The 26,506-nt window shown below is 38.2% G+C and overlaps 1 protein-coding gene across 6 annotated transcripts in view; it reads right to left on the reverse strand.

Annotated features, from left to right (window-relative positions):
* The window catches only part of Tcf12 (transcription factor 12), a 259,675-nt gene that overhangs the window by 141,252 nt on the left and 91,917 nt on the right, over positions 1–26,506 (reverse strand). For all 6 annotated transcript variants that reach the window (XM_051140062.1, XM_051140064.1, XM_051140061.1 and 3 more), the window contains exons 4-5: positions 20,784–20,857; positions 4,761–4,863 (exon numbers count right to left, since the gene is read on the reverse strand). In XM_051140062.1, the coding sequence (XP_050996019.1) occupies positions 4,761–4,863; positions 20,784–20,857 (177 nt within the window). The remainder of the gene's footprint in view (positions 1–4,760; positions 4,864–20,783; positions 20,858–26,506) is intronic.

Below are 26,506 nucleotides of genomic sequence, written 5' to 3' on the forward strand. Positions count from 1 at the left end.
TCTTTCATGCTGTGTGCACTGCCAATCTTTGGAAGCACTGCTTTCAAGCACTCTATCAGACACTAATCAGATATGTGACCCTTGGGCTTACCATGAAGACACACGCCAAGGGTTGGAGCTTTACAGTCTGCTGGATAACGCAGAAGTGATATTCACACTCGCCAATGTCCAGAGGTGGTCTATTGTAGCAGTAGACATGTGTTCACTATTTCCTCTATCACAAACAGCTCAGTGTCTATCCGATCTAACCTGTTACTTCTCAAGTTCAATGCGGACACACACGTTCATGTCTATGTGCAACTCTGACTTGTGATGTGAACATGGTCTTAGTAAGATCACTGAATAACATGAAATGAGCACTGAAACAGTCTCATGGAAAACAGAAAGCCAAATGAAGCTGGTGAGGATAATTTCTGTTCAGGAGGGGAACACAGTAATACTTAGACTTCATCTCAACACAAATATGAACAACTGGTTATGAGAACTGATTTGAACTAGTCTAATTAGTTAATAGTCAACCATGCCATTGATTTCAGTTACTAAATATAAGAACAAATTAAATTATCTTATGTCAAGACAAGAAAACCAAATAATATTCTTACAAAGCAATCAAAGTAAAAATCTATAGAATGAAGATCAGAGAATTCAACAGACTATTTTATTTATAATATCAATCGATTCTTGTGTTCACCAAACTGCCTTCTAGAATATTTTAAAATGTTTGTACTTTTTGTTAGAAGCCAGATGTCCTTTCCTTTTCCTAACATAGCATCTCACTGCCTTTACACCAGCTGACATCTTAGCGCTTCTAGCTTCCTTCACTGGCCCACACTGCCATGGGTCCGAACGCCCCCAGAAAGAGGGCCCACGCGGGGAACGTGACCCTCTGCTCAGTTCCCCACGCATCAGTGACTACACAGCAGACACTGCACCCTACAGCCAGATCAACTGACACAATGAAGAAAAGCAACAAAGTCAAGATGCAGACGTCACTTTCAGTCTTAAGCAACCAGATTTCATGATTTTTCAAATAGTCCTACCCTAAGGACTCCTCCATATTGCTACCTATAAAAGATAATTCTTTTAAAACTCCAATTTCTTATTATGATATAACCAAAAAGCTAGTCTTTGTTTTTTTCCAAAACAAAAAATTTGAGGGCACAGCAGCCCAGTTTTATTTATAACTGGCTCTTTGTATACATTTAAAGTATAAATCAGGCACTTCTAACCAAATTCAGGGCAATTTTGACAAATGTCGCATAATCCTTTAAAATTCAAAGAAAATTATGCATCATCTCACGGATGTTTTTCTCAACTTGATTTCTAAGAACCTATCCTCTATTTTTCTCTCTGGTCACCAGAAGAGGCTCAAAGCCAAAACTCTCTCTAAGGAGAGCTGTTTGCCTGAAATACCTAACCCTGGGGACCTGGAACAGCTTCGCCTAAACCTGCACACTCTTTCTATAGAGGCAGCTCCCTACAGCTGGTAAAAACCTGAAAATTGCTCAAGGGCTTTCTATCTACAACTAGCATTTTAATCGAAGGGAGAGAGTTCTTTACAGCCAACCTAATCTTCAAACCTCATCTCTCACCAAGTAAAAGGCAGATTCAGAGAAAATTTGTTTTTGCATCTTTGTACTGTGTGTGTCTGTGCGCATACCTGTGTCTGTTAGGCACCTATCTTTCTACTTTCCAGGGAGGAACGGTAGATGTGTGCGAGAGACTGGATCAAGCTCATGGCTACAGTAATATTTAACAAAACAAAAATCGAACTAAAGAAAAGAATACAATGAGTGCCTCAGAACAATAAAACCTATATAGGATAAACAAAAGCAATTCAGTACATGCTTTCAATTTTTAGTTTAAAAATTTTTTATGTATATTGTGTTTTGCTTTCAAGTATGTTTGTGCTCATAGCTATGGTCAAGACTCTGACCTCAGATTTAGCAGAACTGTCTGCTACTAACTCTGTTTGTTATGTGCCCAAAGGGTATATTTATTTCTCTTCAAACACAGAAAAGCCCTCTAAGTATTACATATTGACAAATCAAAAGGATAATTTTGAAACTCAAAATAAGAAACACTGACTGGCATAGTATAATATCTTTATTTCCTACGTAAAAACACTCCAAAATATCTAAATGAATATAGAAATCTGTTTTCTGTGGCAAATTATTCACTATCAAATCATTACCAACCCTTGTTAGACAAAACTTCTGATTTTTGCAATGTAATCATGGAAGTTTTTGCAAACTCCATCATGAAAGACAGTGGCACTTTATAACCCACTCTTTCTTCAGGCACAAGTACTTGAGCACATAATGCTCAAAGGAACAAGGCTCCCTAAATGAATGACGCCTCTTCCTGCTAATGCTATTTTTATATGTTGGCAGCCACGATAAAATGTTACTGCTTCTCTGTTCTCTGTGATGTTTCTGAGCATCCACGTCCACAGGAGCACTTCACAATTACCGGTGGCAGCATTTAGCTATCAGCGGTTCAGTGTTTCTCTTTCCACACATACACACCAGCAGAGAGCTTAACAGTATGTCTGCCACTGAAACTCTCCTACGCTACTAAACGTCTAGAAAAGGGCCTCTTGTAACTCCTTCCAGGGCAATCATCTCACACACAGTTTCCTCGTTGCAGCTCACATCTTGCTGGACCACCTGCTGCTCTATGCTACTGCACTGTAATTTAACAAGTGCTCATTTCCAAAAACAAGCTGCTGCTATGCACATCACTTAGTGCAAGGTGCCATACTGAGACACTCATATAATCATTTTTACCAAAAATAAAGGTAAGGAATGGGTAAATCAGACACTGAAAATGGCTGGCAAATCTTTTCTGAATGTGTCTACCTTATTAATGACTACAGAGTTATCTCTCCCTTTCCCCTATAAATGTAAAAGAATAGTTTAAGATTAGGCAGTTTAAATACAGAAGATAATACATGATCTGTATGATTATACTGGACTCACTATACTAAGTAGTTCATATAAATGCAATTTTCCCCATTTGAACAGTGAAGAAATCAGTCTGTTTACAAGTCTTACTTACAGACTTACTTTAGATGTAGATTTTACAGAGTAGGGATAACCTTTAAGGGTATTCCAATAACTCTCCAAAAACTAAATAAATCCAACAAACAAATATTTATAAAGGCTTCAAATAAAGAACTAGAATCTCAAACTGAATTATAGGAAATATTATTTTAGTTAACAGCTGCTCAGAAGACTTCATTTATTTCCCATAATTTTATGATACCTTGGCCCAAACTGTGCAAATGGGTGTTTATGTCTACGAGGAAGACTGAAGGTAAGACTATTCATTCCAGAGGAGTCATGAATTCTTACAGTTCAGAGTGACAGCCTCAGTTAACATCAACTTTTACTTGCTCTGTTACATACAGTATAAATAAACGCTGCTTGAGGGAAAAGTTTAAAAAAAAAAAGTGAAAGAAAAAAGAAAGAAAGAAGCAAATTATAAAGTAACATTTTACCTTGATGGAAGACAAAAAAAATTATAAATTTTCTATGGTGAAATTATTGTGTTATTTTTAAATGTAATTATGAGTTTTATCTGGAATAACCCATTTACCAGCATGTCTTTTATTTGCACTCATGTGGAAAGCCAGTGGTTTTTAGCACATGTTTTCTTGCTTACACAGATCTTGTGTCACACTCAATAATTCTTGCTTTAGACCGTCAGTTGCCATAGGCAAAATCTACACTAGAATATCAGACTTTCACCATAGGTTGCACACACCGAGATCGCTTACAAAGCATCTGTAGACCACAGGACTTTGCACTGAGTAATCTGCTTAGATTAACATGGTTGTGACACAAAGGTGAATTCTAAGACCACAATTTAACCAACCCTTTAGAAGTAGACTAGTGAAATCAATGTCAATCACACAAACTGTGTATATTTGCCTGATGCCAATGATACAGGAGACTACACAAAGCTTTTAGAAAGTGCTCAATTACAGTCTAAACAAGAACAACAACAAAAATGATGTTACAAGGCAGATTCTTTTAAAAACAGATTTTTAAGAAGGCTAAATACTATCTTTTTAAAAGAGTGGTATCCAATTCATGGGTGGGGGTGGGGCATAACAACAGGAGCGTGGGGCTTATTCAGACTGAACAGCTGCAAATTATTACTTAAGAAAAACGTATAAAGGGGGAATGTTTTGCATGAGATGGGGAGAGACAGAGAAAATGGGAAACCAGAGGAGTCATGCTAAAACATAAGCATCAGGTGTAGGTGAGAGGTCTACCCCTTCAAATTTCACTTCACTGCAGACAAATTTTTACACAGGCTTAAACAGGCCCTATGGAGTATAGAAATGGATATTAGGTTTTTATCAAATAGTACCCAAAGAAAAATGGTCCGAAGTAAGTAAAATCTGTCAAAGCCACTATTCTGTCATATTTTAAAATACAAATTATAAATATACCTGATAAGGCAAATAGTAAACCCCAAGTACCCTTGAAACAATGCTTCTCTGGCTCAGAAAGCCTGCAATGTATGAGATCACAAGTCCAAACTAACAAAACATGGCTACTCCCTTTTATAGAGTACTCTTAGCAGTGCTCCAAAGGAAACCCTGCTTTCCAGGTGCTGGTTCCTTGAGCTGGAGTAAGCAAGGAAAACTTGAATACCTCTGGAAACAAGAGAGCTCTCTTTTCTATGTTCTCATAGTGCATGGTGATAGAAGGGGTCCCTGAGCACACACACATGACAAGACTACTTACCTATCAGATTAGAGTTCATGAAAGGTGTTGGGGACAAGCCTTCATGGGCTCCTAGCCGGCTGTCACTCACGTGATCACTGTAATGAGGGCTGTCAGTAAAACCCTAAGGGAGAAAAAGGCCAGAATATTAAAGAGAGTGCAGCAACACTTACCTTATTGATACTCAGGCGTCCGTGCCATCTCCTAGCATTTGTCTCTAAGCCTAATGGTGCAAGTTCAATCCCTGGGACCCACCCTGTAGAAAACAAAAACTGACTACTGCAAATTGTTCTTTGACTTCCACGTGCTGAACTTTAGTAAGCACAAACCACCCAACACTATCATCCCCTCACACACAAAAATGAATCCGTAACAAATACATATATATCTTTACTGCTCTCAAAAGAAAAGTGAGTTTCTAAAAAGTGAAAGTACAGCTCACTGTCTTCAAAGTTCTCAGTGCTTCTGGTAAAGAGAGTGGTTATGAACGCTCTGCAGACCATCACTGAGTCATGTCTAAAGACCTCAAATCGTCCGCAGGGACATGCTCCCATTGCCTCCAAAAGGACGGCTCTTTTTCCTTTAAGTACTTCTGAGTTCTAATGCATTAGAGAAATGCTCATCTCCACCTATTCCTCCTTTAATTAGCATTCTTACAAAGGGTCAGGCAATTTTAAGTTGTACCTAAATACTTTAAATTATTCACAATCATTCAACTGGAAATATATCCATTCTTAAATAAAAAACAAATACAGAACAAAATTAATATGACAAGATCTACTCTTATAAAACCTAAGCCATATAAAAAGGAAAACACTTAATAAAATTGTTCATTAAATCCATTTTAAAAAGTATAAATGAAATAATAATGCTAAGAATATGTTACAGTAGCAATTATATTTCTTTCACATCCTAACACAATTTCTTAAAATCAAGTGTAGGACAAAGGAAAGTTTGCAAACAACCCTGTGAGTTAAAGCTTTTCTGGTTTTCAGGTTCTTACACATACCACAGCACTGTCTCCAATAGTGTTTCTAGTTAATTTTTTTTTTATTTCAGGTGATATGCAGTCTTCTGGTAACTTAAAATCATGACAGAAAAGATGAGAAAAATGGAAAAGAAACCAAGTAATACCGAACCTTCCCTGCCCAACTGATACCACACAGCCTCTTCTGGGGCTTTATCACTGAACATTCATTCTCCAGACTCAAGAAGACATTAAAGAAGTGGAAACAGGCCTAACCATCTCTGTGCAGAGAGCTGCTGCTAAGTAATGGTTGAATCATTACAGCTGCTTATAGATGCAAGATACACATTGTAACTTCCACTGCACAGTTTTAATCTTTTGGAAATGCAAACTCTGAATTAAATGGGTTTCATATATGTCTACTACAGAATTGGTGACACATATGTGACAAATATGAAGAGTCCAAGTGACATTTAATGTGGTGATGGCTTCAAGAATGTACACTGGTGACTATAACCCATAGTCCAATTCGACAATTATAAAAAGATGTACAAAATAGGATATCTTTGACAAAAGTCATTGTCTTGGAGTTCACTTTCATCCTAAAAACTAACACTGTGCAAAGTACTGACACACCATGACCCAAAACACCTCAGCATTCTCTCCACCATTCTTAGCACAGTGTGAGAACAAGGCATTTCACCCTGTACACTCAATGAAATCTTCTGAGCCTTATGAAACAGTACTATCCTAGGGGGGAAATGCTAATTTTCAGCTATATTACTCACATAACAGATGAATAAATACTAGTAAGAAATGAATAAAAATTATGAAGTTTCCATTTAAAAATCAAAGCAATTAATTGGGGGTGGGTTTTATTTTGTTTTATTTCTTTTGCAACAGGGTTTCTGTGTAGCCCTGGCCATTCTAGAACTCGCTCTGTAGATCAGGCTGACCTTGAACTCAAGAGATATGCCTACCTCTGCCTCTTAAGCGCTGGAATTAAAGTGAGTGTCATTAAAGCCCGAACACGTAAAAATTTAAATGTCTGTTTTAATCTATATATTTTTAAGTGAACAGTGAATGGCACAGCGTCAATAAATAAATTGTGTCTAAAAAATGCCCTTACTACTTTATGTGGCAAGAACTTAGAAATGAGCCGGCGTGGTGGCACGTGGCTTTACTCACAGCCCTTGGCAGGCATACGCAGGTGCATCTCTGTGAATTCCACACCACCTGTTCTACAAACAGAGTTTCAGGACACTCAAGGCTACACAAAGAAACTCTATCTTCTAAAAACAAACAACAACATCAAAAAGAACTTAAAGATGTTGGACTTTGCTGTAATAAAACAGACGTGAAATGATCAATCAAAGCTGCTTCTAGGTTGACAATTAAATTATCAATCAAAATTTTTAACTCTTATCACTCAAGATCCATCAGTGGATACATCTAATCAATCAATCAATCAATCAATCACCAACAAAGCCTTGCTTATCCTAAGCTTACATGGTTTTCTTATTTCATCTTGAATACCTAGAACTGTTACAGGTATGTGCTCACCAACTTTCGGTAAAAATTTTAAACCTTCATTTTGGGGGACTGGGTACTTGCAGTTTAAAAATGAGAGCCTGAGTTCAAATTCTCAGCTCTCATATAAAAGCAAAGGCAAGCATAACTGTGCACACCACCTGTAACCTCAGCACTGTTGGGGAGAGAAGACAGAAGACCCCTGGGGCTTACTGGCCACCAGCCTAGCTCCAGGTTCAGTGAAAGACAGAAGGGAATAGGGCAGGGAGCATCTGGATCTCTTTCCACATCCTCACACACAAGCACATCTTCCCCACCCCCTACCACCACCACCCTTTCCCCCTCCCTACCTGCCTTCGCCTCTCAATTTTAAAAAGTATTTTGTGGGACTGGTTTAAAAAGTACTGTGTGGGATAGTTTAGCAGGTATCAAAACACACATAAGTATCAACTAGTATGCAAAGAAAGTGCAACCTAACCCACTCCCAGAGGAAAATGATAACATGTGTATATGTATATTCTGCATATTTCAATCAAACTGTCAACAAGTTTCAGATCACTGCATTAAGAGAATAATGCATGTATGAGTAAAAAGTACAAAAAAATGGTAATTATATTCTTTTAAAAAGTATCCTCTAATTCAGACATTTCGTCCAAATCGGTACTGTCTTACTGTTTACGTCTCAATGAAATATTCAGAAATTACAAACATGGATGGTTAGTTACATTTGCACATAATACAAAGCTTTCAGACACAAAAATAGGCCAGCCTTCTTTGGATATGCAATAGCTCACAGTGGTGGCATTTTTAGTTTATGTACATCCTAGGAGATTGCAAAGTGTACCTCTTTAACATTAAGACTAATAGTACAAACTGAAATGTGTGTCCACACAAAGACAGACAGACAGACACAGACACACACACACACACACACACACACACACACACACACACACACTAAGGTAACTCTCAATATTAACAAGAACTCAAGTGCATTATCTCTTTTTCTTCCTGTCCTGAATTTTTCAGTGCACTGCCAATATTTATCCAGATCCCAACAGGGCTGCTGCCCACACCTGTCACTCTGTCTGCCCTTCTTTAGACTCTGACTCTCATTTTCTTCTCACCTATCCCGTAGCTCTTGTATCTTTGATCTGTCTTCTCAGGTCATTTTAATTTAACTACTAGTGAAACTAAATGTGCACATAGAAGTATGACTCTGTGTGTGTCTGTGTGTGTGTGATCACTGATAAGATATTAAGCACTCTATTCTAGGCTACAGTGTTCAAATACCTCAGTTTGGAAAAAGACAGAGACAGACAGATGCGCGCTCTCTCTCTCTCTCTCTCTCTCCTCTCCTCTCTCCTCCCTCTCTCCTCTCTCTCCTCGCCTCTCTCTCTCTCCTCCGCCCCCTCCTCGCTCTCCTCGCTCTCTCTCCGCTCCCATCTCTCTCTCTCTCTCTCTCTCTCTCCCTCCCCCCAGTAATTTTCCAGGAAATCTAAACTATGCTATATCAGTCTCCAAGGTCTGATTAGTATTACTAAATTTTCTGTTAGTACAAGGGGCACAACAGCAGCACCAGTAACTTTTAAATTAAGACCAGTCACCCTGCCAAATGTGAAATTAAACTTCCTGTGCAAAAACATAAATAGCACAGATGACCAAACATCAGCAGAGCTTCAGATGGGAGCATCAAGGCAGAGAGTATTTGCAGGTAGAAGAACACATCATGATTTGCTACAGGATACTTAAAGCAAATGAAGCGCAGCTCTGGCACTACCATGTCATAGCAGCTAGCTTCTGCATGCCTTCTGTGACCTAGGCTTTTAGGGGATTACATGTATTCAGTCACTTAATCTGACAGCATATTAGTCACTTTCTTTTTTTAATTTTTAGCATCAAGAATTCTGGTAAAAGGGGAATAAGCATGTTAATATAGGATCATTTCCACTTTCAGTATCAGAACACCTTAGCCCCTAGAAACCCTTCTTATAAAAACAAACAAAAATAGCCACGCCTCACAGCAGATCCCGGTTAGGCAGCCCTTCACATGAGCCCTAGACCTGACTAACACCTTACCTACTTACAGCCTGGCAAGAGTCGCTAAACCCAAGAACCAGGCCAAGCAGTAGCAGATTTCCAAACTACAGAAACTATTAGAGTCAACTGTATCATGATAAACTACTAAGTTTATGGCCATTTAACATAATACCATAAATTGCAAAAGCAATTTAGATGCAATGGATAAATGGCATAAGTTATGCAAGTCAATTAATCTTGTTTTTTAAAAAACTATTTGAAAAGCCTTTCATTTATAGACAAATTTAATTAAAACTGTCCCAGATCTTAGTTAGGTCAAGGTGCTTGACACCAAGTTTCTCAACACAGCCCACATGTTGTCCCCCACCGCCACACCATACACAAAATAGAGGTTTTAATAAAAATCTGAAAGGGAATTATTATTTTCAGTAGTAAATTATAACAAAAATTAAATAAAATAGTGTGAATTCTTAGAGAAATATAAACAAGTACAATTTAAGGCTAGCATTATTGTGCTATCTAATTTTAATAAAGAAAATGCAAAAAAAAAAATAAAACCTTTTAGAGTCACAATTTTTCAGACATGAACACCTGTAACATTATAACAAACTGAATACATTGATGTAAAAATGACACTCTGGCCAGGCGTGGTGACGCAGGTCTTTAATCCCAGCACTAGGGAGGCAGAGGCAGGTAGATAGCTGTGAGGCCAGCCTGGTCTACAAAAGCGAGTCCAGGACAGCCAAGGTTACAGAGAAATTCTGTCTTGAAAAAACGGAGGGAGGGAGGGAGGGAGAGAGGGAGAGAGGGAGGGAGGGAGGGTGGGAGAGACAGAGACAGAGACAGAGACAGACAGACAAACAGACAAGACAGACTCTGTAACAGCCAGTGCTGTCAGCTTTCAAGTACAAGGTCACTTTAACATTAGAAAATAATAGTATTCATTATTCCAATAGGAACACACCATCAAGAAAATCCATCAGAATGGAACGGGGGGGGGGGGGGGGGGGAAACTCCAACACCCACGGTTGTTATCTTCACTTAATTAAGAAAACATAGGAATTTTCTTTGTCAAACAAGTCATCAATGAAATGCTGTCCAAGAAAATTCTCCATAATGTACAAAAGACAGGACAAGTTAGTAAATGAGTCTAGCAAGACTGCAGGATATACTGCCAACAAAACAAAACTATATCAGACATGAATAAGAAAATAAAAGTTTATAACAGCATCAAAAATTTAAATATTCAGTTGTTAATAGAAATTTGCAAGATCTGTTTATTGAAAATTATATTTCTGAAAAGTTAAAAACACACCAAAATTCTCACACTACTAAAAGACAGTGTCTCCTACATATGCAGAGTTGCACCCATCAAAGTGTAACAATACAGTTCCCTAAACAGTATCTGCACAATGACAATACCAAGTTGAAATCCCAACCACAGACGTGGGGAGTGCAACAAGGCGCCATCCATAAAGAGCTACGGACATTAACAAGAAAATGTCCACGCTGCATTGTCTACTTATATGCAAGTCTGTGTGGAAAGAATGGATCAAGTAAGGCATCCTGCATTATGGCTCCTCCTAAAAGCCTCAGACAGGTCCTCAAGGAGGGACCCCAAGGAAGGTCTTGTCCTCACAAGGGAGGACAGCTATGAGCTTTATTACACTAAATACCTACTAGTAAAGCAAGGTACAGAAAGGTTTGCTGTGTAAGGAACTCTTGGATGTTTGGCACGATGGAATCACCTCATTCTTCAGACATTCTTTGCCCACCAAGACAGCTGGCATTTTGTTTCATCATAAACAACTTTCTAAACACCAAGAACATATTCTGCTCTTTGTACAAAGCACCATAATGATTATACTGTGTTGTGTGCAAGTCTAAAGTGCCTCCCAGAGGCTGGTCACTTGATGGCCTACTGCATCAGCCGTGCTCAAAGGTGGGGCTTCAGAGAACCTAATGGGCCCACTGTTTGCTGAGCACAGGACAGAAGCCCAGGAGGTAAGGCCCAGGAAAAAAGAGTAGGTCCTTGGGAAGTGCCAGTGGGCATTATATCTAGCCCCAGTTCCCAGCAAGGAATCATGGCGTTAAAATACATCTTTGCTCCTCTATTTTCTCAGGTATTTTTGTCACCGAGACAGAAAGCTGAACGCCATGTGGAATACCCTGAAATAATGATTTCACTTGACAGTAAAAAGGCTGGTGTATCAGTTTATTATGTTGAAGGAGAACATTTTCGAATGATCATTAGAGTATGGGACAACACAAATATGTCACAAAAGGAATACGTATTGATAAAGCTAAGCCCTCTGGCATTCATAGTCTCCTTCTGGATTCTTTTCAAGATATTTCAAGTAGATCTGAAAAAATAAGACTTCTTAGAATGTACAAATCTACATTTTGTTGTAAGAACATAGTCTAAGAACTATCTTACACCATTTTCTTCCAAATACCAAAATCTGTAACACAATAAATGATAAATGTTTCCCAGTTTCAATAAGTCAAACAAAATTTATGTTTCATGACTTACAGGACTTCTTATTGGGTTTAAAATCACAATAGCTCACCATCTTGTCTGGGACATGATCCAGGAATTCGCATAGTTGCCTTTCCAACATGGCTTTGTATCAAAATGAATATATAAAATTCCCATAGAATTAGAAATAAAAACCAACACTAACAGATTCCAAATTAGTCTACCTTTATATAAGACTTCCTCTATTTAATTCTCAACTAGGAAAAAAAATAACTTTTTGCAGAGAGGAAGCTAAAAGATCAGAAGAAATCAGTTTGCTCAGGTTGTCCAACTGGTGTGACAGCTCATTTTTTACAACACATAAAATAAAAATTTGTAAGAAATAATGACAGTGGGGCTGGTGACATGGATTATGAGGTAAAGGTGCTTGCCACCAAGCCTGATGACCTGAGTTTCATACTCAGGACCCACACGTTGGAAGAACAGAACCAGCTCCCGCAAGCTGTCCTCCAGACACAGTGACGCATGCACGCACACACATAAAAATGAAACAAGAAAAAAATGAATGCTCGCGGTAACATAACCTTAAAAGGTTCTAGAATATTGTTTCTAAAAGTCCTGGACAGCTAGGAATAGAAATGTTCTTAAGGCCTCACACACTTTGACAAGTCAACACAGTAAATGGGGACAGCTACAGTTATCTAGCCTGGTTACCATTCCTAGATGTTATCTTCTCAAAAACCGTAATTTTCTCACCTTGAAAATGGGGGGTGGGGGTGGATCTTAAAAATGGCTTCTTGGTGTGACAGACTGAAGATCAAAGCAATCACACATCAAAGTTAAGTCTGTAAACTGAACTGTGATAAATGAGAATTCTAAAACAGTTATTAATAAAAGCAAGCTAGTTATAAAAATTGATTCAGCTGGAATCTATCCTACATTGTATTTTCATAAATAAAAGATCACTAACTGCAGGAAATGTATGAGACTATCAAAAGCCAGCTCAACAATTACAAAAAGGGCTACCAAGGACTAAATTTAAATATACCTGAGGGCTATCTGCTAACTTTTGCTAAGTGCTGTTCTGGGAAACTGAACAGAGGTCTAGTAGCTAGCTCTACTGAGCTAAACCTCGGTCATCCACTTATTAGCTATAAAGTCTTTAAAAAAAAAAAAACCTAATAGAACTGAAGAGATCAATCTGTCCTGATAAGGATTGTATAGGCATATAGACTTAAGTGAAACTCATAGTGAGGTGAGAAATTGACAAATATATTCTTTTCAGAAAGATCTATAGCATAGTCTCAACAGGCTTGCTCTAAGAAGGGACAGACTGAAAAAAGATACACTTCAGCTGTCTTAAAACAGAATAGTAGGCAATTTAACATTGTGATTCTTTCAGCTTACAAATGTGCTGGCAGAGTTTTAAAAATGCTTAAATCTCACAATCCACCTTCTCTTAAGAAAGAACAGATTCAGTTCAGGCAGAGGGTGCCGTGAATGGCAGGCACCAAGAGTCACAATTACTCTCCAACCTTATTTAAACCTAACCTTAAAATGCACCCTTTCTCACACACAGCTTTCTTCTCATCTAGAACCCGTGAAGGGGCAGTTACGTAACAGAACAGACCAATGGGAACACAGATGCAATCACAGACGACACTTCCTGTCATTCTCTGTCCCTTCTGTCTTGCTTTGCTATTTAACTGCTTCATCTCCTGTTCTGTACCTGAGATCAAGAAGCATAAAATACTATTTCAAAATTTGTGTGTCCTTTCTAATTAGTGCATTTGAACTTCCTATTCACCATAAAAACTACACCTTTCCCCCTCACAAAATACAAAGAATAATACACAGTTTAGAAGATGCATTTTCTGTGCTGTAGGGAAAATGGTACCGTAAGCTTTACTATCTGAGTCTTGACAACGGGGCTCAAGGACAGGAAGCTGTTTTATAGCTTTTCCTTCACTCAGAAAGTTTGTTGTTGTTGTTTTTTTTTTAATCAATCAATCAAGTAGGGTTTTGTTTTGTTTTTTAACACAACAAAAGCAAGCCTGTCATAGGCTAAAAACTATGGAGAACTGACTTCCAGAGGTACCATGTGTGGCAGGGAAGCGTTTCGAGGAGTCCCACTTCCTACTCCTGCCAGCTGTCCCATGAGTCCTGCCACCTTTGACATTTCTTTTGTTTCCATTACTCTGCACTCTGGCTCCCCAACTATGATTTTATCATGAGCAGATCTATGTAGCAGACCTTCTCAGATCTCATCCTATTTGTTGTCAGTGTTTCACACTGGACCTCTCTTTCACCCCACAGTAAATCAGTCCTTATAAAGCACTGTGCTACTCCCTATACACGGTTACTCTATTGAGTCTATTCCCAGAAAGACAGACTACATTTTCCTAGGGAAAAGTTACCTCTTTTACCTCATACTATTCACCTACTAAGTAAAGATGGATTTTTTTTCTACCTATTGATTTTAGTGATCTTGGGGTGAGGAGACCTGGCTTTATGTTTCACCCACTGCTTATTTCAAGAAAGTTGGTTCTCTTTCAATTCTGCTCATAGATATGCATAGTCAAATATTACTAAACATACTTTCTGAACCCTAAAACACACATTTAATATCCTTTAACATTTCAAAAACTTGATGCAGAATATTCAAAGTTGGGGGCAATGCCAGAAAAATCCTTAAAGGATTACAAACTAGCTAAGTCAGGCCTAATGATAGAGGCCTAGAATTCCAGCTACTTAGGAAGGTGAGGCAGGAGGATTGTAAATATAAAAACTGCTCTGGGCTACGTAGTACATTCAAGGTCAGAATGGGAAACTTAGAAAGATTCTACTCAAAATAGCAACTGGCTGAGTATACGCCACATGTGTATGTACAGAGACCAGAAATGGCTGTGAGATGTCCCAAGGCTCAAGTTATAGGTACTTTTTGAGCCATACTGGGAACTGAACTCAGGTCCCCTGCAACAGCAGCAAGCCTTTTTAACCACTGAGCTGCCTCTCCAGCCCCAAAATAAAAAGTTTGAAAATAAGAGGCTGGAGATATAGCTCAATACTAGGGCACTTATCTAGTATGTGTGTGGCCTTGAGTTTAATTCCCAGTATTGAGAGACAGACTAAATTAATATTCTTAAATGGTCTTTTCTTATAACACAGTTTCTAGTGGAAGAAGCAACAGAGTCCCTTTGCTCTACTAGCAACTGCTAAGGCTTCTGTGACATGTAGACCTAACCCCACCAATCCAAACCTCTAGCCAATATAACCCCTTAGTGAGGTCAAAATGACCTCTGTGTACTTTATATAGATGGTACATGAAGATACCCAAGGCTCTATTATCCCATATCTAGCTCACTATCTATAAGTGGCTCTCAGCTAAGCTCTCCTACATGAATGAAAAGATACTGAATGCCAACTATGAATGGAGAGCACTAAAAAAAATTAAAGTTGCCTTTAGCCACATCTGGCAGAAACATCACAGAAGCTTCAAGAGAAAATAACATCAACCTCATCCAGACAACCTTATATACTGGTTTTAGTTTTCATAGTCTGTGAAAACTATATTCTTACTTTAATTGGGTAGTTTTTCCCCCCTTTTATCCAAATTACATAATCTAAGGCTCTGCACACAAACTGCAAGACCAGCAACTCTAAAATCTTTACACCTTGTGTTCTTTCTACGCAACATACTCTTTTAGGCTACTGCCAAGAGTGTGTTCCTGACAAGCATTCCATAAAGTAAACACTGGCAGTTCTCTGAGTGCGCTCATCTGCCTGTGAACACACTGTTATAAGGAAGCAAAAGTCAGAGCAAGTACTGCAGAACACAAAACATGCCTACTACACATCCCTCGGGAGAAAATCCCTGGGGCTCTCAGGAGAAATTGTTCAACCATTTAGGGCTAAGCTCACAACCAAAAGGACAAGTAACACAACCCTGAAATCACTCTGTGCTAACTCACAACAGATAACTGAAAGATTTTTTTTAAAGCCAACCCACCGGCACATAGCTACTTTTCCCCTCGCCACTATTGGCACAGGCTGGAAGGCTAGTGCCAATTATTAGTGCCCGGTCCATTTTTAACAGTAAAGAAAAAAAGAAGAAAAACAAAGTTAACTCGTTCAGTATCACAAAGCAAGGTGTTAAGTTGTGTCAGAAATAAGACACTGACACTCCTATCTATCAGATGGACCAAGTGTGACACTCAGCAACTGGTCCTATGTGCCTGCCTCAGTACACATTGCCCTTGTGATGCAAATCCCGTCCTCTCCCTCTTTCTCCAGTCTCCCCTCTCACTTCTTCCCTTCCCTTGCCCAAAATGGCTTCAAGCCTGCTATGTAGCCCAGGATGGCCTTGAATATCTGATTCTCCTGCCTCTATTTCCCCAGTGCCATAATCAGGAAGTGTGCTACCACATCCAGTCTGTGTGGTGGTGGGATCAAAGCCAGAGCCTTACAGAGCGGGGAAGCACCCCACAATCTGAGCCGCAACCCTGGTTGGCTAGGAAGCATCATGTCCCAAATTCTCTTTCACCAGCTGCAGGTCCCCTTCCTTAGTGTAACTTTGTACTTTCCCTTCAAAGTATGACAGAAAATGTAGAACTAGTCTTTGAATCAGAACTGTTACAGCAGGGTGAGGGACCTGAAGCATACTGAGGCACTCACTGATGAGTCCCAGGGCAGCCCTCCTCTTGTGACTAGTGAATCTCCTGCACAGCTATACTTGACCAACCTCAACTCTCCAAACCTAGTTTCTCATCTGTGGCAAATAACAGCAAACATATCTGTTTCTGTTGTGAAAATCCTATGATATAGCAAATGCTGAGGGAAAAAAAAGAACAAAAAATACAATTTGACTTTTGTTCTGCAAAGCACAATACAAAAGGAGGGTGGAAAACCTGGGGAAAATTTAGAAGCATCCAAACTGTTCAAGCCACTGTAGTCTCTTTGTTTAAAAAAAAAAAAAAAAAAAAAAAAGATAAATCAGTACTCACTTTAACAGCCACATTTTATGTGAAAAATACTTGTGACATTAAAAAAAAAAAAAAAAAAATATATATATATATATATATATATATATATATATATATATAAAATCAAACTCACAGTCAGTAATGACATACAGGAAATAATTTCTTATCAATGGTTTGCTGGCAGTGAACCTGTATAGACTTTTTCAAAGACACAGTAAAGCTATGGTACCACAGCAGAGTTTGGCCTAGACTGGGAACCAACATGTAAAAAGAACAGGCAAACCCAAACTAAAGGGTCACTTGAAAGAGCTACAGAACTGTGTATCAGTCACATCTCAGAAACAGAATTTGTATATCAGGAAATATATAACCATGAAAATGCACTTAAATTATGGATATTGAAATAAACCACTGGGAACAGAAAGAGTTTCCATTTGTTGTTTCAATAAATGAAATTATTATAAATTTGAAGACAAAAACAAAAAAAGACGACTTCCCCAAGGTCATACTGTACAAGTCTGCAAATCCTTGACCTTATGTAAGGGTTGGACAGGGTCCTTATCTATAAGGAAATTAAGTCTCTAAAAGCATAGGCAGCTTGTTCCCCATTACTCAGACCAGCATCTTTTCACAAGCCTAACAATCTTCCATAGCTTTTTTCCTTTTAAAAAAATTCATCATTCACTTTTTTAACATGTTTTACTTTTGAAATTATAATATAATTACATAATTTCTACCCATCCCTTTCCTTCCTCCAAAAACCTGAATATACCTCTTTTTACTCTTTCAAATTCATGGCATCTTTTTTCATTAATTATTGTGCGTGCGTGCGTGTGTGTGCGCGCGCGCGCACACACACACACACACACACCTAAATACAACCTTCTCCATCTATATAATATTACTTGTATGTATTTCTTCAGGAATCACCATTTGGTATTGGATAGCCAATTTGTTTGCTCGTCCCTGTGGAAGAATTTTTCTACAACTTTTAGCATTACTTAGTTCTCTATAATTCTTTGTATCGAGGTAAGACAAATGATTTCCAAAATTTTGATTGTATTTAACAAATAAGTATAGCATACCTACTAAGCATAAAACACTGCTCTATGTAGAGGAAAAACTTTTAAACCATCATTTGACAAAAAGAAACTTGTTTTTCCACAAAAAGTAATGTATAATTGCAAGAGAAGGAAAATTGATTTTATTTATATTTATTGTAGCTCCAAAAGAAAAATGTTTACTATTAATTATGGAAAGAACAAAAATTCTCATTTATTAGATTTATAAGGCAGCATCTCTTGCAAATGTAGTCATTCATTTGTCACTGTTTGATTAGACACCAACATCTAGAAGATGAATTCTAAAGATATTCACAGGACAGTACATATCAGAACCTGACCAATCCATATAATCCTTGTAAACAACAACTTCATGAAGTATCTATCACCAATCTCATTTTTACAGATGAGTGAAGTACAGTGAATTTAAATAACCTGTCCAGAACAACACTGTTAGTAAGAAAGGGGCGGGGGCAGGGGCGGAGGACTCTCAAACTAAAACGAATCATTAACACAGCAGTCAACAAGAACAATCCAATTTCCTGACCTTTACACCTCGTATGATCTCAAGCAGAAAAACATTCCTTGCACTAAAGGATAAAAACTTACTGCCTACACTTCTTATAGGTCTACACTATGCAAATATTTAAATCTTACTCGATTCTGGTACTTTAACTTTGACAAAGTTTTAAAACTATGTCTTTCATATCCCAGTACATCTTCCATGTTTGTGTGTTTGTTCTGCACAGACAGACAAAGCATGAAGAATGCACAGACAAGATGGAGGCATGTGGGCACACACAAAAGCAGTATGCCCGCTCCTGCAGTCTCCAGCCTAACAACATTACACATGCCTATCATTTTCTCTACCTTTACCACTAAGTATCTCTCTCACAAAAACTCTGCTAAAAGGGTTTCTGTGAGTAATTTAATAACCATAAACTTAACTACTGTATACTGTGAGGGGTTCTCTTCAGATCTGGTAAGACCTGGAAAGGTCACATGTAACAGAAACTTAGCTGGAGTGACTTTTCCTGCTCCCAAAGAAAATGTCTAAGAGCAGTAAACTGGGCCCAGGAATGTGCCTGGGTTAAATAGGAAGCTGGCTGACCACAGAATCAGTTTAACTTTTCTCTAATACAACCCACACTGAAAAAATAAGTTAATAAATACATTCAGAGTCGAAGACATCTTTCCCACCTGACCTGTAGATCAAATAACAAAACAGCAGGATTTTCTTTGAGTCTCATTACTGGAGGCAAATAAATCATCAACTTGATAAGTGCTTGGATGCATTATTATATGTTCTCCTAAAATATCACCTAATACTCAAGGAGTAAATGCCACAAAGCCTGAAAGTGAAGTAAATATAAACTACAAAGGGACTATCTCATTCACTCTAAGACAGTACTTTGAGCCTCTGGAGTAAAATTTTCAAATATTTATAAAAACTATATTATAAATTCCTACTATAGAAATCTGCTATTTCAAATATATAAGCAAAATACTTTTCAGAGAATCAGAAACTCTCTTCAGAATGGAGAGAAAATTGAATGTGTTTAAAACCCCTAAAATATAACAATCTGTCCAGGAATCAACAGTAAAGTCTAAATCCTGAAACAACTGACAAAGCGCTTGGCGTTATGGCATAGCTTTCTTGGCCACAGATTCCCAGGATGTTAAGAGTCAGTCACCATCTGTCTGTCTGTCTGCTTCCCTCCAAGTAGCAGCCGCAGTCCTTCCCAACATAGGTAAAATAAACTAGAGCAAGGCCAAAAAAAACCAGCAAAACCTCTTGTTTTCAGAAGCACTTTGACATTGATAGAGTATTTCCAGTGTGATAGAATATTTCCAGTGCAAAAACAAGCAATGAGCTCCAATTGCATATTGCTTTCTTTCTACTTTTTAAATTACTTTGCTTTAAGTGTTAAATGTCAATAAACTTTATGTATGTTTGTCTATCTCTTCTTGGTTTACTATGAGAGAAATAAGACAACTTGTTATCATTTACATAGATAGAGCGCTACTGTTTGAATGTGAAATGTCCCTGACAGATTCAAGTGTTCGAATGCTGTGGTATGACCTGATCATAGTTTGTAGAAACTGGAATGCCCCGCAGGTAGGGCCTCCCTGCAGCAGTGCAGGGCATGAGGCAAGCCTTGTGAGTTACAGTGTCCAGCTCCACGGCGGTCAGCTGAGCGTGAACAGGCTGCCCTAGACTGACAGGAGCCACCCCTGTAGCATCAGCACCACTAAGCCTCTCCCGCCATAAAACTATACTGTCACGTATTTTAAACACTAATAACATACAACCTTTAGGAAAGTATCCCACTTCATAACCAGTGCACAAGTGGCTGGGGACACGGTTTTTAAATTAACTATCATTTTTAAATTTTCTGTTTCTGGTCCAATTTCAAAAGTTTACCGAATTATTTCCTGCTGGAAAAGGCCCTGCTCTTTATACCTTTTGGTGCATAAAACACAAAGATGATCTTCTTGTCTACCGTAGACCAAGATATAGCATATTTTACTTCTGATCTGACGTTGCTTCAAGAGATGGGACTACTGAGTTCCCATTATGAACAACTGATAAGCTCTGGAGCTCAGCTTCAGAACAGGCTGAGAGTTAGGGCTTTGAAAGTTGCTGTCACCTCCTGAAACAGGTAACACACAAAGAAATAGCAACGCAGGTAGAAAGAACATCTGATGGGCACTCTGAGCCCCACCTGCATCACAGCAGAGCACTGCAGGCAGCCCAGGTCTAAATGACACCAAGAATATTCCTGTACATACATGAATATAATAAACCTGAAAAGCAGGGCACAATAAAAATAATTAGATCCACAATGAAGGCTATGGGTATTCTACCATACTTCCACAAAAATAAGTTAATTTTTATTTGTTATAAAAAGTTCATTTATGAAAGAATGCATTTTCTTTGTCCAATAATCTTTACAGTTCTAACCAAGACTTAAGAAAACTTACTCTGGATGAATCATAGGAGGGGCTTGGCTGGCCACTTGTTCCCCAAGGCGTTGTTCCTCCACGCTCATCCATACCTGAGGAAAGAAGACAGCAGACAATATAAAATCTAAAGACACCCTCAAAATGTCTGGGAGAGTGCCAAGTGAGCGCAGTTCACGTGGGGGTGTGTGCATCACTGTGAAACTGGCTTTACCTCACTCCCTGCATCAGTAACATGTAAGTGTCCCCATTTCTCTACCCATTCCCCTCAAACTTTCTGTGTGTGTTTGGGATGGGGTGGGAGGTTGAGACAGGGTTTCTCTGTGTAGCCTTGACTATTCTGGGCTTTCTTTGTAGACTAGGCTGGCCTTGAACTCATAGCTATCTGCCTGCCTCTGCCTGAGTGCTGAGATTAAAGGCATGCACCACCAGCACCCAGCTTCAAACTTTCTTTATATAAAAATAGGAAGAATTAAGCTCCTCAACCATAAAAACAAAGCTAGCCAAGTAATATTCAGTTTAATAAACGTGTTTCAATCAGATTAGAGATTTAATATTCTTACCAGAAGATAGAGAATCTCAAATTAACTATACCAAACTAACCAAGTGATCTAAGAATCCCTGCAGTAACTCTGTGGGTAACACTTCAATCTCTTCAAAGCTGTTACCCACAATGTGTCTGAAAACTGAAGATCTGATCTTAAAAGAAAATAAGGGGTCAGTGGCCATCATCCTTTTGTGATGCCTGGCTCTATACTTTCACTTTCCCATTAGTCTAGAAAAAACTGGAAATCTCTCAACCCAGTCTTTTATATTTTTTGTTTCAATCCAGTTATTTCCACATTTTCTGTAAATTAAAATCTCATGTTTTTGATCTTTTATTTCTAGGGACAGTATGTGTTCTCCAGCCCTTGCTGAGCTATTTTCTATGATAATATCAATGTTGGCTTTCTTTCATTTGAATTGAGAAAAAACTAGATGTTAGAAACTACTAAGTCTTGGAACTCTTACAGTGTATTCCTAGAAGCCCTCTGTAATGTAGGTGAGAATGAAGTGTTCAGTAAATAAAATGTCACAACCTCTGTGGCAACTTGTGAGAGTCGAAGGCTTGTTGTGTAGGAACAAGCTGTATACAAAACTGAACAAACAAGAGTCAGGCACCAGGTCCCACACCAGAATGTCCTCCTTGCTAACTCAGTTATTGAGGCTGAACAATTTTCTTAAGAAAACCGCAAAGCATGATGATGCGCACTTAAAAACCAACTTTCAGAATGCCGAAGCAGTAATATCTTTATGTTCAAGGCCACTCTAGTCTACAGAGTTGAGTTTCAGGTCAGCATAGGGTATATAGACAAACCTTGTCTTAGACAGACAGACAGACAGACAGACAGACAGAGATAGATAGATAGATAGATAGATAGATAGATAGATAGATAGATAGGCGGGCATGGTGCCACACACCTTTAATCCCAGCAATGAGGAGGCAAAAGGCAGACATATCTCTGTGAGTTCGAGGCCAGCCTAGTCTACAAAGAGAGTTCTAGAACAGCCAAAGCTATTACACAGATAAACCCTGTCTTGAAAAACCAACTAAAAAAACAAAAACAAAAACAAAAACAAAAACCAGAAGGATGGAAGAAAAAGAAAAAAGCTGACAGTAAGATGATACTCAGTACAGTAGTTCTTATCCACCTTTACTTATCCCTGCAGAAAAATATCTAATAGAATAGTCTACAAATAAAGTGTAATAGCTCTTATTATAGCATGCTATTATAATTGTTCTATCTATAACCCTTTGCCTAATTTTAGAAAGTCAAGTTTACGCCTGGCATGTATAGGAGAAAGTGTATATAGAGACATGGACACATGTGGAGGAATTGGTACCATTTACAGTTTTAGGTATCTACTTGGAATTTGGGGTGTTTCCCACAAGAGAAATTGCTGTATAGATAATATTTCAGGTACAATTTAAAGTGAACCAACTTTTAAAACACAAAAATGTTTTATTTGTTCTTAGAAAAACCTTATTAAAATTCCCAATTTAGTAAAAACTCTACACATATGCAATGTGTCATGGAAAGAAAGCTAGTTTGCATCTCTACAGCATCACAAGCTACCTAAGAGCTACTTTCTAAGCATTTTCTTTGTAATCAACACTGTAAAATAAAGCAGGATTTCTAAGAGACTCAACCAAAGGCAAAGAATCCACAGAATAGTCTAACATGATATCAAACTGCAAGCAATTACATAAGCTGTGTACAAAAAGTATTCTCATGGATTATGTATTGGAAACTTGTTCTGATGAATTCTACGCTAATGAAAATGAGACCTAAACTTATCTTAATGTTTTATAGCAAACCATTAATAAATCTGAGGGGTTTATGTTGTTTTAAATATATTTGCTAAAAAAAGCAAAAACAAAAACAGAAAGACAGGTGCTAGCTATAGAAACCATCTAAGGCAGTTGAAACCACACACTCAATTTTATCAAAACACTTTGTACTCCTTCCATAAGATGAAGAAAAGGCAAAGATTAATTAAATAAAATGGTAATTTATTAGGTAGCTGAGCCACCAGTTAAACACTAATTCCACTGCTACTGGGAAAAGAAAGGGGCTCAAAAGCTATTTCAGAGTAACAAGAATCTTGGCTAGGTGTTTTAACTCAGAACTCTGTAGCTTTATTGTTAACACAGCCAGACTGACTAAAGGTCGTGGCTGGCACTGGCAAAAGTAATCATTTTGTATCAATGACTCCTTTCTGCTCTAGACAATGGCTGGACAAACACAAAAATATGACAGCAATAATAGAACTTCCAAAGCTTCAACCATAACAAAAACAAAACAACACCTGACGATAAACCTTATAAGAATATTATGCAAACTGATAAAACTATGGAAAACAGAAGAATTACAATAGAATGGGAAAGGGAAAACACTTGTTTTGAAATACCTGAAAAAAAAATCATTCCCATGTATTTTCTTTCCTTTCCATTTTTAGTGCCTATATAGCAGATCAACAACATTAGAGTAATAATACTGTGATCCACAGCTCTAAATGACAGTTATGAGAACACTAAACAATGATTAAAAGATTGAAGTACTTTGACTATTTGGTTTTCCAAAGTATAACTATGTTTCTGTTCAGCAAAACTAAATAGGTAAGCAATAGGTAAACTCACATTAATAATGAAACTTTTTTAAAAATTGTGTGTGTGTGTGTGTGTGTGTGTGTGTGTGCCAGCTTGCAAATTTTGTCCTTAGAGCCTACTTTTCTGAATGGAATCAATTGCATAAAATACATTGTAACTTTGTTTCATTTGAGCTTTGCCCCCCTACACCAGACAGGGTTTCTCTGTGTAGCCTTGGCTATCCTGGATTCTATTTGTAGACCAGGCTGGTCTCAAACTCACAGACATCTGCCTGCCTCTGCTTCCCTGAGTGCTGGGATCTTGCAGTCTACTTTTAAAAGCATACGATTAGTTTTTCTTTTCTTGCTGTGTAGCCTCCCAAGTGCTGAGATTACGGGCATGTGCCACCATTCCTGGCTTGCTATTTTTTATTACCTAGTAAGTGTGTTTTTACTTTTCTATTGTTGTGATTAAAAAAAAAAAAAAACTATTACCAATAACACTTAGAAGAAAGAAGGCTTTATATGAGCCTAGGATCACAGAGAGATAGAAGTCCATGATGGTGAAACAACAGGTAGTATGGCAGCTAGAACTGCAAGCTGAGCCCACATCTGGAACATTAAGCAAGATGCTGAGAGAGCAAATGGAAATCTTTACACTCTCAAAATCCACCCATCCCCCATTCCCCACCCGGTGGTGATATGCTTCCTCCAACAAGGCCACAAAATCTAAACAAACAGCAGCACTGCTAGGAACCAAGTAAGGGTTCAAATGACTGAGACTATGAGGAACATCTCATTTAAACCCCCACAGTGCACAACAAACATTAAGCTTAAGGCTTTGTTTTTTTTTTTTTTTTTTTTTTTAAATGGTTCAGATTTAATAAAAGCAATTGAGCTTTGTTTTCTTGTAAAAAACATTTAATAAGAAAAGTCACAGTTGGGTGTGGTAGCACATGCCTCTAACCCCAGCCCTTGGGAGGCAGAAGCAGTCTCTTGAGCTCGTGGCTAGCCTGATCGACATATTGAGTTCCAGGTGAGCCAAAGGTACATAGCAAGACCCTATGTCAAAAACCAGAAAAGTCACTAAAAACACATCTGAAATGATTGTATGTACAAGCAGCTTCCTTCAAGGTTTTGAGCATGGAGAAGGAATAAACCAAATTTGGTGGAAATCAAATGTGTAAGATTCTTGATGTAGCAGGTAAACTTCTGGCCAAGTCCAGTGTCTGGCAGGCATCTCCTCCATGGAAAATTCAAACACAGTCTGCCCACTTGTTTCGCTGCCTCCACCACTAAGTGTTTTACTCAGAATACTCTCTAAAATACTACCCCACAGTTTCCATCTCCTTCTCTTCTTTTAGCATACCAGCATATGGACCTATAGGTTTTCTGTAGGGTTTTTATCCACCAGCAAAAACAAAATAACATATTCTATTTCAAGGAAGAGATTTTTCTATGCCCAAACAATTTGGTTTTCACCCATGAAGGCGCTGCAGACAGTAGGTTTCAATGTTTGAAGCTCAGGAAAACTCTGAGATGAAAGGGTGCAAAGCTGCTGGCATGAGCTGGTATGACCCTGCCACTTACCAGGCCTACTACTAAAACACTGACCTTGTGAGTGAATACTAAGGTAAGTGGAGAAGTGAGTATGGAACTTGGGATGTGTTTCATGAGTATCTCAAAAGCTGGAAAACAATGAAAAGAAGAGGGAGATAGAATGGACAGTTCACAGCAGCCACAGCAGGGATTCAGTATGGAGATGTGCTCAGGGGTCAGCAGCGTCTGCCTGAAGAAAGCAGGCATCCTGACGGTAGGCATCCAGCACTATGAATGTCTGACTGCAATAATTTCTTCAATTTTCTTTGTGAAGTAATGGTACTTTTTATATATATAAGACTCAAAGTTTGCAATCAATTAACAGGCATCTGAAAACCTACCAACATGTTTTATAATATTTTTCAGGTTTTACATACACATGAAATAAATCTACTGATGTTTTCTCTAGAATTCACTGTGGTACAGGGTCAACTAGAATATAAATCTTTTCATTACTATGCTATACATTAGTGAAAACAAATTAAGGGAGAAAGCTGGAGAAATGGTATAATCACAAGGGACTTAGAAGTTAAGATAGGCTGTCTCACAGGAAACCTGGTATTAGGTATAAGCTTTGGGTTTTCTGTTTTAAGTACAAGAGAGTATAAGTATTGGATTATTAAATCAAAGTCTGACTTTATATCTTTAAAGCCAGCAAGCACATCCACAGGGCAAGGTCAAACCGGCCAAAAGCAAAGACCAAAGAATAACATGAGACATGAATAGCAATTAGCCACAGGAAACAGAATTGTAGCTTTGAGTCTAACCAAATGAATGGCTCACTAAAACAGAAAACATTGGAAGAACACAAAGAAACCAAAATTTATGCAAACAGCATTCATAATAAAACCAATTCCTAGACAGAGGAATGCAACCCACTATCCCAATCAAGAGGACCACTATGTCTGGATTCCCAGAGCCTGAAGGTGCTGTAAATGTGCATGAGCAAAGTACATACAGTGGACAGAGGATTGGAGATAGCAGAAAAAAGGAAACGTTTTCTTAAAAGACAAATA

Source organism: Acomys russatus, chromosome 32 (assembly GCF_903995435.1).
Source record: "Acomys russatus chromosome 32, mAcoRus1.1, whole genome shotgun sequence".
In the NCBI taxonomy this organism is placed as follows: Eukaryota; Metazoa; Chordata; class Mammalia; order Rodentia; family Muridae; genus Acomys; species Acomys russatus.